Source organism: Azolla caroliniana, unplaced genomic scaffold (assembly GCF_043228905.1).
Source record: "Azolla caroliniana isolate FFs.n. ecotype wild unplaced genomic scaffold, voAzoCaro1.0.p SCAF_13, whole genome shotgun sequence".
Taxonomy (NCBI): domain Eukaryota; kingdom Viridiplantae; phylum Streptophyta; class Polypodiopsida; order Salviniales; family Salviniaceae; genus Azolla; species Azolla caroliniana.
In genome coordinates, this window is record NW_028230448.1 from 15,677,862 (window position 1) to 15,690,547 (window position 12,686).

General features: G+C 35.7%; 1 protein-coding gene across 1 annotated transcript; it reads right to left on the reverse strand.

Moving 5' to 3' along the window:
• Positions 1 to 10,940: 10,940 nt before the first annotated feature.
• On the reverse strand, positions 10,941 to 12,331 carry LOC147856330 (uncharacterized). The gene has a single exon (XM_087329048.1). It carries the CDS (start codon positions 12,145 to 12,147, stop codon positions 11,032 to 11,034), a length of 1,116 nt encoding a protein of 371 aa, XP_087185174.1. The 5' UTR covers positions 12,148 to 12,331; the 3' UTR covers positions 10,941 to 11,031.
• Between the last annotated feature and the right edge of the window lie 355 nt (positions 12,332 to 12,686).

The following is a 12,686-nucleotide window of genomic DNA, read 5'->3' on the forward strand; positions in this document are numbered from 1 at the left end:
TATACTCAATAGTTTAATAAACAATTGTACAACTTGTCGTAGTGAAGATGTAACTAGCAATCATTAATTTAAGACAACTTTCATGGAGTTCGACTTGATTAGAATGCAAATTTTCTCATGGAAGCTTATAAGTTAAAATATCCCACAATGTCATTACCTTTTGAGCATATAAATGCTGATTATACGATAATAGCTCAAAAACTACTTCAAGTACATATAGCAAGCGTTTTTAGAAGCATTCAATGACAACACTTGATTATAAGACTCAAAACTTGATAATTATTACTAGGGAAAAGTACCAGGATACCCCTGGAAGTTCGTCTATTTACCAGAATGCCCCTGGAAGTTCCAAATTTACCAAACTACCTCTATGTCCAAAAAATTACACTTTATAAAGTAATTATACACTCAAATCTTTGGTAAATAAGGCTAGTTCGGGTCCATTTCTTCCATCTTTGGTAAATAGGGCTTGTAGATTTGAGTGTATAATTACTTTATAAAGTGTAATTTTTTGGGCATAGGGGTAGTTTGGTAAATTTGGAACTTCTAGGGGCATTCTGGTAAATAGACGAACTTCCAGGGGTATCATGGTACTTTTCCCTTATTACTATTCATATTTGATAGCTTAATCAAAGGTTAATTAGAAGAATTCAATTATAATGTTTAACAAAGGCATGCCCTTAATGAGGATGAGATTAAATTCATTGTGCCTCATATGATTCATATGCATGGTCAAATGGAGGACATACATTTCTCTCAATCACAAAGGCATGCCCTCAATGAGGATGAGATTAAATTCATTGTGCCTCATACGATTCATATACCTGGTCAAATGGAGGACATACATTTCTCTCAATCACAATGATATGCAAGGTCAATTGCAAGTATTCATTTGTAAAGTTCCTTGACATTAGAAATCATTTATCAACTCCACACACTACATGAAACATCGATTCTTAAGGAATAGGTTAATTCTATCACATCTATAATTGCCCATTCTTGCCAAAATGGAATAGATGAATTTTGACACATCTACTATCCATTCTTACATGAATTCTAGAATGCCCCCGTACAATTGCTCTGTAATTAGGCATTAGAGAGTGTACGCTTCAAAATGGGTTTGCTTTGTTAGAGTGCTAGTTGTCGAAGTTGCTAGTAACATGCGACAACCTACAACACTTCAATCTCAAGTAGCAAGATTATTCGAAGTTGTTATGCCAAGTATGCTTGAATTTCCAAGTTCTCGAGCCTATCCAACATTTTGATGCCCTTTACATCTAGGGGCGGTCACTACATTGTGTCAAGGTTCCCTTTAGTATGTTCCCTTTTGATTTTTCCTCATTGAAATGATACCAATTTCACATGACTTTTGTTGACTTCCAATAATTGGAGCCACATTGTTGAGGAATTAACAAAGACTTAGGCCACCACCATTGTAGATAGAGTACCTAACTACTTTCCACCACCGCTAGCTTGTGTCACTTATTCAATGATGTCCCTGTTTGCAGCCAATGGTCAGAGAAGTTAGGGTTTGAACACTTACTCGCCCAAAGATTGGAAGTTGATGGTAGCATTTGAAATACTTACAACATTTGGAACACCATATAACAACTTCTTGAAGCCCATAGGATGTAACATGACCTCAATTTGATGCTTGTTGATGACAAATGGTGGAGTATATACAAGTGACGACAAAAGCATTTTGCTAAGAATAGGTGACATATGCAATTGAACTTCACTTTGTCTAGGTGAACTTTTACAAGGAAAAGATGTATGATTCTGGAATGTCGGAGACATTAGCCTCGTCCCAAGCACAAACAAGGTGTGAGCAAGGGCTTCAAGTATAATGCCAATCAAGAGGTTCATACAACCCTCCCTAGAAACATAAGAGGTGTAAGCATGCTCTTCAAATAGAATGTTTCTCAATAGGCCCTAAGATCCATTTGAAGCATTGCTAAGAGGTATTTGTAGCCTTTAGAGTAGAAGAAGCCCTTATAACCCTCTTTTATCATATGTTTAAGTCGCCTTCAATTTGATTAACTAGAATTATATTGTGGTCATTTTTAGGAGCAGAGGATGAAATGAGAAGTAGTGGAAGCAAATTCCTAGAAAACTTGCCTTGTTTAGATGGTCGTCGGTACATTATGGCATTCCTGTGAAGTCATGGATGAGGGGACATTGCCATGATTTAAAATGTGCTAGTTGCGGTTTTCCCCGTGAAACGGTTCACCATGTTTTATGGGTATGTCCTATTGTTAGAGCAGTATGGAAAATAATGTTGAGAATTTTGTATCCTATTTAATATTTATGGTAAACAGGTGTACACATGGGGTTTTGTGAGATGGGGAAGGTTGGTTGAAGACATACAAAATTACGAAAGGGACTATGTTGATTTTCTTCTCCTCTTTGATGGAAGACATGTATTGGAGGTTTCTTATACTACACCAATACATTGTTCGGAAGAGGACAAGGTTTGGTCTACGATATGTTCTTTAGTAGTTTGGGTATTATGGAAGGCAAGATGTAAGTGTGTATTTCAAAAAGTCAAACTGAATGCGGTTGAGTTAGTCAAAGAGATATGGTTGATGCACTTGCATATTCTAAAAGGTCAATATGAGGCAATACCTGGTGAACTTGATGTTGAGTTTCGTAAGCTTAAAGCAACAACATTTTGAGAAATTTGGAAAAATGCAGAGGCCTTCACCGTTTTTGGGGAGAGAATAAAGTGGAGATATGGTCCACCAAGTTGGCTTTTTCCGCCCCATGTTGTGGAAGTACACTGCATGAGGGCGTCCGCTACTAGACATGTTGATTGAAGTGGGTAGGAGGGTTATAATTTATTGCATGTATTCTTTGTAGCCATTGGGCATCTTTTCATTGATACCAAGGTGAATCTTGACTTTAAAAAAAAAAAAAGAGAAGTAGTGGAAGGTTTACATATTCATGGGATTGACCTAGGAAGGGATGATAACAAAAACTAAGGTAATTTGCAAGAATTATATTAATATGTAAATGAGGTTTTGATCAACTGTATAGGAGGATGGGGGGAAAAAATTAAGTGATAATGTATTATATAATTAGGTTTTAATATTACACAAATCTAACAAACATTTGAGGGCTTTGGAGAGTTTGGGACTATGTTGAATTGCAATGGTTTGATAAGAATTAGGGACCTCAATATATATTTCCTAACCCTTAAGATCAACAATATAGATTGTATTAATCCAATGAGGAAAAAAAAAGGGAAATTTGAGGAAATAGGAGAAGGGGTAGCTAAGGAATATTATTCATATAGTTTAGTTATTTATGCTTTTATTTAAATGGAAGGGTGTTTCACAAACTTCAAGTTCCCTAATAGTGTGTTGAGTAGCCGGGGGTGGGGGGGGAGAAGTTTGGAACCTATGCTTTTGGTGGAGGCTAGCTCCTTGTCAATCATGTGTAACACACTAGACGTCATCTGACTAGTTGTCAAACAACGACAATTTCTGCGATAGGGTTTGCGGGCCATCAACTGCTAACAATTTGATGAATCAAGTTTTTTTTGAAGGGGCCAACACAACTCATACCTTGAGTGTTGCACTCCCAAGGGTCAATATTAAAACTTTGACCCATGAATTCGGGGATGTCAATTCGCAATGGCAAATACTATGTCATCATAAAAGCACTTACCTCTCTATTCCATTCAACCATGGAAAGTAGTAAAGGCTTGTTTAATTAAACTAAAATCAACACGTGCGTAGGAATCACAACGTCATTTAAGAAATATGATTGTTATAATTAAAATAGATAATTACTAAATACATATGGATAGATAATTCCTAAGTAAAAAAACATAAAGTGTCTCAATCGTAAAGTTGTGGTACCAAAAGGCTCCTTTAACATGAGCTCTATCATGGTTTTTTCACAATTACAAGCCTATTGGGCATTATTGAATGCTACCTTATAAATTGTAGTTCCCCCCAAATTTACAATAGGACAATGTTTCTTGTACATATACATTTGGCTAGTGACAAGTATTCTAGATTGGAAACATTAAGTGCATAATATTGTTGAAACTAAAGAAAATTATATGATTTTGCACAATATTTTGTTTGTGAGTGTTCTAATGGGGTTCCTTGATCATTAAATATGCTCTAAAATATGACTTACAATTGTTCTAAAAAACAAATAAACTTAGAAGAAATGTTTTATATTAAACCCTTATACATGGTTATAAACTTTGTGGGATTTTAAGAGACTTTCAACAAATTCAACAAGATTATCAAATATATTAGTACTTTTACATAGGGTGAATAGAATTTACAATATGAAAATCTGGTGGGAATCCTTGATTAACAGTGGCAAGTAACAATCGGCAATGGTTTGGTTCGGTTTGAGAGGGTCCAAACCGAACCATTTAAATTTTTTGAAACCTGAACCGAACCGAACCATGAAACCATTAAACCATTAAACCATAAAAACCGTGTTTCGTAGTTTGGTTTCGGTTTTCAACATAGGTCAAATTTTTAATTTTTTAAAATTTATAATATTTCATTATTTAGAATTTTTTTAAATTTTAATATGTTCCTAAAATGTGAGAATAAGGTGTAAAAATGAAAAGATTATTTAAAAAAATTAAAAATTAAAAACTGTTAAATTGTGGTTTTTGACCGTTGAAACCAAACCGAACTAAACCGTTGAAACCGTTAAGCTGTTAAGCCGCGGTTCGGTTCGGTTCAAACTGAACCGTTGCCGATTGTTAGTGGCAAGTCTACGATCGAGGGCAATGACATCCCAAGTGCCTCTATGATTCACTACCTTGTGATTTCCGTTTTTTTATCAAAAACCTATGCAATAAAATTTGAGACGATGAATACCTTTGCTCATTTTCCCACAATCTTTCTTACTTTTGTTCCTAGAAGACATGGTGATCCTACATAGCAATGGGCCCGGTTCAGTTTCGGTTTCTTGGCCTTGAAACCAAACCAAACCATTTATTAATAATAAAAACCGAACCAAACAGTTTTTAATTTTGTGAAGCCATTTAAACTAAACCGTTAAACCAAACCGTTTAAAGAATAGGAGAAACCAAACCGTTTACGACCATTTTAAAACCAAACCAAACCGGTTTATCATAAATCAAAACCAAACCAAACCATTTTTTATTGATATTAATCATCATACTTATTATAAATTTGTCTGAGAAAATCATCATAAATTTATTTATCATAAAATTTGTCATCATACTTATCATTAATTTGGTCATCATACTGATCATAAATTTGATCATTATACTTATCATAAATTTGATCATCATACTTATCATAAATTTGATCATCATACTTATCATAATTGATCATCATAAATGAGAAGGAGACTCTACATATAATACATATAAAATTTAATAAGTTAAAACAAGAGTTTAAAATTAAAAGTTGACAGTTATAGTGTATAGAGAATTATTTTGAGTATTTTTTAACCTATAAACCTATAAACCGAACCACATAAACAGAAACCAATAAGCTGATAAACCGGTAAATTCAAAATCGATTAGTACATTTGAAACCAACCAAACCGTTTATTTATCTTTGAACCTATAAACCATTAAGCCACGATTTTTCGGTTCGGTTCGGTTTGAGCCGAAACCGAGCCCATTGCTAATCCTACACATAGCAATTGTACTCCAACCTAGTCAATTTTGTGTGCCCATTAGACCTCCATGAGTTATGGCAACTTTTCACCACTTTTTTGAGCCTTAATCACATAACACTCTAATTTTATGAAGACTCAAGAGTCGATATTTACAACGAAAGTTGGGTGTCATCCTACTTAACTAACAATCGGCAACGGTTCGGTTTGAACCGAACCGAACTGCGAAACCGCGGCTTAATGGTTTCAACGGTTTGGTTTGGTTTCAACAGTCAAAACCGCGGTTTAAATGGTTAAATGGTTTTTATTTTTTATTTTTTTATTAAAAAAATTTCTAAAAATTTAAAATTTTGTTTTTAAACAATCTTTTCATTTTTACACCTTATTCTCACACCTTATTCTCACATTTTAGGAACATCTTTAAAATTTTAAATAATGAAATATTATAAATTTTAAAAAATAAAAAATTTGACCTATGTTGAAAACCGAAACCAAACCATGAAACCACAATTTTTACAGTTTAACGGTTTGGTTTGGACCCTCTCAAATCGAACTAAACCGAACCGTTGCCAATTGTTATACTTAACTTTGCTTGGCTTCTACAATAATGGCAAGGAGAGTAGGGGGAAGGAAACATGTATCATATGAGAACATTTCATCTCCACCAAAGCTCTCGATTGGCTAACAATGTTGGAAAAAGAAGAGCACTAATCCTCGATGGACTATCGAAGTCAACTAGGAAATCATGTGCAAATACTATTTAAGGAGAATACCGCCAACATAATGGATTATGAGCTTGCTGCTATCACAAATAATGAATTTATGGAAGATGAACATTTAGATCAAGAGAACCTACCATCTCTTTTTTTCGTTCAAATATTTTTTTCAGTAGTATGAAGCAAAAACACCTGAAGGCTACAACTTGAGCTTGTCTGCCTATAAGCTTACAATTATTTTTATTTTTATTTCAAAACAAAATATACTTCCATTGGTTTTTAAAAAGGCATATTAGCTACAACATACAAAACAATTCCAAACAAACATGTTTTCATATAGCATCCTCTCAGCCTCATCAACAAGCATATTCCTTTGTAAGCTTTACATAATTGGGTATGTGCAACTAAAATGAAGTCCTTAGTTAAGTTCACACTTGAAAGCAACTTCTTATACAAAGCATCATATGCATGTGAATCATCACCATTACTCCGACATGTAAGGACTAATTAGAATCCAGTTCCGAAAGTGAGGGTCTCCCTACCATACATCTCACGAAAAACGGTATTATGAGCAATAGATCCACCATATTGTAATGCCAATGCATCTCCCATATTTTGATACATATCCATCAGAGCATCTGCTATACTATTGTGTGGATCAACCTTGGGTCTCCCATGTCGAAACCGACCATCTTCATCTCCACAATTGAGAAAATACTCCCTCCAATTGTCACCAAAACAATTTCATCTCCTCGTGGAAATATGCTTCAATCTCAGACGCCATCATCACTCATCCTTATGTGAAACATAAAGTCTGCTTCATTTAGTCCACATCAATCATCTCGCCTTTTCACCGATTACCACCAAAATCATGTACTAACAACACCAAATGAATCTAAAAAACTTTTCCTCGCATCATGATAATATGCTTTAACCCCCACACCATCATCACTCATCCTGATCAAAAAACAGAAAATCAGCTTCCTCAAGTACACATCAACCATATTGTTGTCGCCGATTATCACCAAAATCTTGTACCTACAAAAACAACATGAGTGTACTCTCTACCTCTCCTCATGAAAATATGCTTCAACCACCGTGAACATCATCACTCATCCTTATCTAAACTAAAAATTATGCTTCATTATCCGCATCAACCATCTCGAAGATTACCGCGAAAATTGTCTTACATCAATAATCTCGCCATCTCGCCGGTTACCACCAAAATCCTGTATTGACAACAACAAATGAGTCTAAAAAAAACTTTTCCTCACCTCATGATAATATGTTTCAATCCCCACACCATCATTCATCCTGATAAAAAAATAGAAAATTAGTTTCCTCAAGTCTACATCAACCATCTCGTTGTCGCCGATTATCACCAAAGTCCTGTACCTACAAAAACAACATGAGTGTACTCTCTACCTCTCCTCATAAAAAATTTCTTCAACCCCCGCCAACATCATCACTCATCCTTATCTAAACTAAAAAATATGCGTCATTGTCCGCATCAACCATCTCAGAGATTACCGCCATGTTAGAAGGTGTGAGAATTTGCTGCTACACATTGCCATGATTTTCAAGAAAGGGTCCATGGAAGTCAATAGTGCCATTGAGGCCCTTGAGTTGACTCTGTAAATAGGAGCAACTTTTTCCATAAGTGAAGAAGTTTCTTCCTTCAAGAGAATCTACCATCTTCTACAGCCAATCTTAATAATAACATCACTATTTTTCCTATTAGTAATATTATTGAAGCTAATAATACTAGTTTTAATACCATTATAATATTACTACTATCATTAACAATAATACTATTATCAATACTAACACAACAACACATCACCAAACCCACCATCACCACACCACATGTATATATTGTCATCTATAATATTCACAAAAACACTTCCACTACACATTATTTACTCTAGATTTTCCTAGCCTCATTAGTGATGCCCACCTCTCATAGAATACAACATCCCCAACATAGCTCATCATATGTTCAAGGATGTCATCCATTGTCCTCCCCCCACACATTCACCACAATTGTCTCACATGTTAACTATTTGTCAGACATCTCAAATCCAACACTACAATTTGAGGATATCTCACAAACCTATTGGAGATGTAGGAATAAAAGAGGTTAATCTTGTAGTACGATATAGATGCAATGTTTAAAAGCCTATATACCTTCCTAAATGCAAAGGAGATGTAATTGTAACAATGTTAAATACAGAGAACTATAAAATTAAACTATAAACCTTTTATAAGGGTTCTTCCCCCCACTACTTAGCTTCCACACACATCATTAGCCTATTGTAGATAACCTCATTTAGCACATCACCCACCACCACTTTTCGACACATAATTGCACAAGGATCAATTCATTGCACTAAAAGCAAAGCAACAACAAGGTATCACACCCATTTTGGCTTGACCAATCTTTACCAACACTTACTTGATGGGTTTGAAACACAAACTGTGCTTCATAATGCATTGGACAATATTAACAAGGGTGGAGGCCCAGTAACCACCTAAACCATCGTCATGTGACCCCCATCCCATTGTAATTTCTTCTACAACACATGGCTCCTCTTGACACATCTCTTTGAGTATTCACTAATTGGGGTAGAGCACACCATTGACATACATATAATCCCCCAAATTTATGTAGCCAAAGTTTATGAATAGTCTCGAGAAAACCTAATTACCTCTTGAGAGTAGTATCGAGGCATTCCAAAGACCCATTCATGGAACCATTAGATGCCCAACCCCCATGGCAAGTACCCTAATTTGACAATCATGAATTTCTATCCCTCAAGTATTTTGGACCAACCCCCATCTTCAAATTTCCATTTCCCCACAAGTGGTATTGATTTGATATCACTACAAGTCAAAGGATATCTCTCAACCTCCTTTTCAAGTGGTTGATACTCCTTTCCCCACCATCACATTACGATCCCATGAGTAATGCTCCCAATCATGGCCTTATTAAATGACAAAAACATCAACAAAGTTGATCCTATCATTCAAGTAATGATTCAAATGCTCCAGGTCCAGGGATCCTCCTTGATAGTAACCCTACCTACATTCAACGTGCACCATCATCACATGAGGATCCCTTTGAGGAGCATATGCTTCGAATCATGGCCTTATTAAATGACAAAAACATTAACAAACATTATCCTATCATCCAAGCAACTGTTCGAACTCTCCAAACTTCTAGGGATCCTCCTTAATAGTAACCCTACATTCAAGATGGTTCAATATCACAAATGCATCTATCCTTGTTGGGTTTAACCCTCAACTAAAATCATGAACCTACACAATATCAACTTGCTAGCATATGGTTTTATTCTCAAGCTCACTCTACATATTTACGTGGCTCCGAAACTATGGTCAAGACCAAATTTGTTTGCACATATGCATGATTTTGGTGACAACCTTTATTTTTTACCTCTGAGATAGCTACTTACCACTTTTTTGTTAATATTGTCTTAAAATTGTCATGGTTAACCACACTCACAAGAAAAACCCATCGTACCTCATCATATGTTTTGCCTTTGTCTTTTCTCCACTCTTTCCACACCACCCAATATATTGACTTTGTCGACTACCTTCCCCATCATTTTTGTCACTCGTCTAAACCGCCTCAAAACACAATCCCATGCCCCTCTAGTTCTTATTAACAAAAGGAAACAACTATAACTAACACCTCTCCACTTGGGGGGTGCACCCAAGAATTTTCACTATTTAGGTGGAGGAGATGTTGAGGAGAGGAGAGTAATTGGGTACCCAAGCTTAGAGAAACCTCACGAATAAGCTTTTGAGACACAATGAGATATAGTCATAATAAACCCAAATGTACAAGAAATATATAGGTGAAAGTTGAAACTATAAACCTTTCACTTTTCTTCTTAGCTTTTCATTGCTAGAGCTCTCTTTCTCTCTCTAATTTTAAACCTTGACCCTCTTTCTAATATTGACTTAAGCATTTATCTTAAGTTCTCAATCTTAACTTTGTTGAGCATGATTAGCTTGTCCTCTCATTCAATAATAGAGGTGTTGACATAAATTATTTCTAAGTAGTTAAGCGTGAATTAATACATTTCTTTGCATATTTAAACGTTAGCCTAAGTGAACAAACACATCATATTACTGTGATTGAGAGGAAATGATTCTATCTTACATTTGATTGGCCCATCAAGAGGGGTATTAAACCACATGGTCCTTGTTAATAAGGATTGATGGAAGCATAGTTTCAATCATTAGCGTAAGAAAAACACCCTCAAAGAATGATAAATACCATACTTTTGGATTAACTATTTATTATGAGGTAAATAAGCCTAAAAAATGGAAGAAAACAAAAAAAAAACATTATAAAAATGGGAACGTCGAAAAACGAATGTTATGCAATTTTACGTACTATGGATGGAAGTATTACTCTCATTAGAGCTAAGTGCATATACCATCAATGTATAGCTTAACACAACATAGCTTCAAAATATATGGTAAATGTACACGCTCTAGATTTTATCCTTTTATCATTATGGTTGAAGGGTTTACATTGGTTTGGTTTAGTCAAGATATTTTATACGAATAAACAAAAACATATTGTTGTCCATAATTACAAGGAAATGAAACAAAGCACATAAGCCTCAATTGACCACAAGGTTGGTCACAAACAACATCAAACCAAGCGATTTCGACCGCCAAAAGCTCGCAACCACCAAGGATTATAATGGCTGGTTGTAAATTTCGTTGGTAGGTGATGACTATAGCCTTGAAACCTGGTACTTGTGCCTAATAAAAGGTTCCCTAAACATGAGATTACAATCAAACCCACAACACTAAACAAGGGCCATGTTACCTCACTATGGGAGCCATGCCTAACATTGAGAAGATCTACATTAGTTTCATTTATTTCTACATTGACTAATGCAGACCTTGGGGCCATGGTTGTGATAATCGTTGTGTCTTCATCAATAACATCATCAATAGTGGATGTATCTGTGATAGTACTACCATGATCTTCCACATAGACATGGTGCAATATATTACTTGAGTTTAATCTATATCTCTTGGTTTCTTCGCAATTGAGATCATCTGTGGGAAGCTCGAATCGGCAAAGCGGACATGAATTCCGAGTCTTGAGCCATGGCAGGATGCATGCACGATGATAAAGATGAAGACATGGAAGCTGTTGAACGAGCTCATTGAGCTTGAAATCATCTTTACACACGACGCATAAAGAAGAGGAGAACCTATTCACCATCTCATCTTTGTGTATAGAAACTAAAGGAAGGGCATCAATAGACGATTGAGAAGCACTAGACAGATCGGTTGCACTATTGCTATGCTGTCTTTCTGACGCATAATTTTCGGCAGCAGATATAAATCTTCGGATTAAATCTTCCACATGATCCCATTGCTCGGTACTGGCTCCATTGATATTGATCTGGTATCCCATCTCATCTTCTACATAATCCAAGTTATACACTAGACTATCATCTTCTTCTTCGTCTTCATCGTCATGGTTATGATAACTGGCATGAACGTTACTGAACCGTTCATGGTCTACATCCCCAAAACCATCATCATCCTCAACATCATCAATAACATCTTGGTCATCATATTCATTAGAAAATCTCATATCTGATGATGCACCAGACAACCAGCTTAACGAAGATGCAGCTACATTTCTTGCCTCCAGAAACTGTATAAATCTGAGTAGTTCTTGAGGAGACATGTCTGAGTCCGACAGGTCATGTCTTATGCTAACATCTGAAACATGAGCAGAATCCATAGCTGACTCAACATGAACTAATAAGCTTCCATGGGGAGATGCAAAAACCGAGAAAAGAAGAATCTCTGGTTAAGAGGCTACGATGGGAGGCAGGAATGATTAATTAAAACAGAAGCTGAATGCAAGAAAGGAATATGATCAAACGAAGAGAAAAACGAGGCTAATTTATTTAAGAAAAGGAAAGCAGGGAGGCAGACAAGGTCCTCGCGGCTATGGCGGTACTGTCTGTGCACAGAAGGATATGGCGACCAACGACGAAGGAAGAAGCAGAGAGAAGGTCCGCTATTTTATACAGCCGCTGGTTTTTCTTAAAAATAGAAATAACGTTTCGTTTTTTGTTTATTATTATTTATTTCTATTTTTCTCGCTAATTTAACAATCCGTTTGTGTTAGTTTTTTTAAACATGGCCTTTCTTTATTTGATTTATTACATTTCTGTCTCCCTCGGAAATAAAGAAGCTTCTCAGAGGTCATGGGTTCAAACCCCTTGCATTTCATAGTGCCATCTAGTAAATTAAGAGGATATGTATGGAGTAATA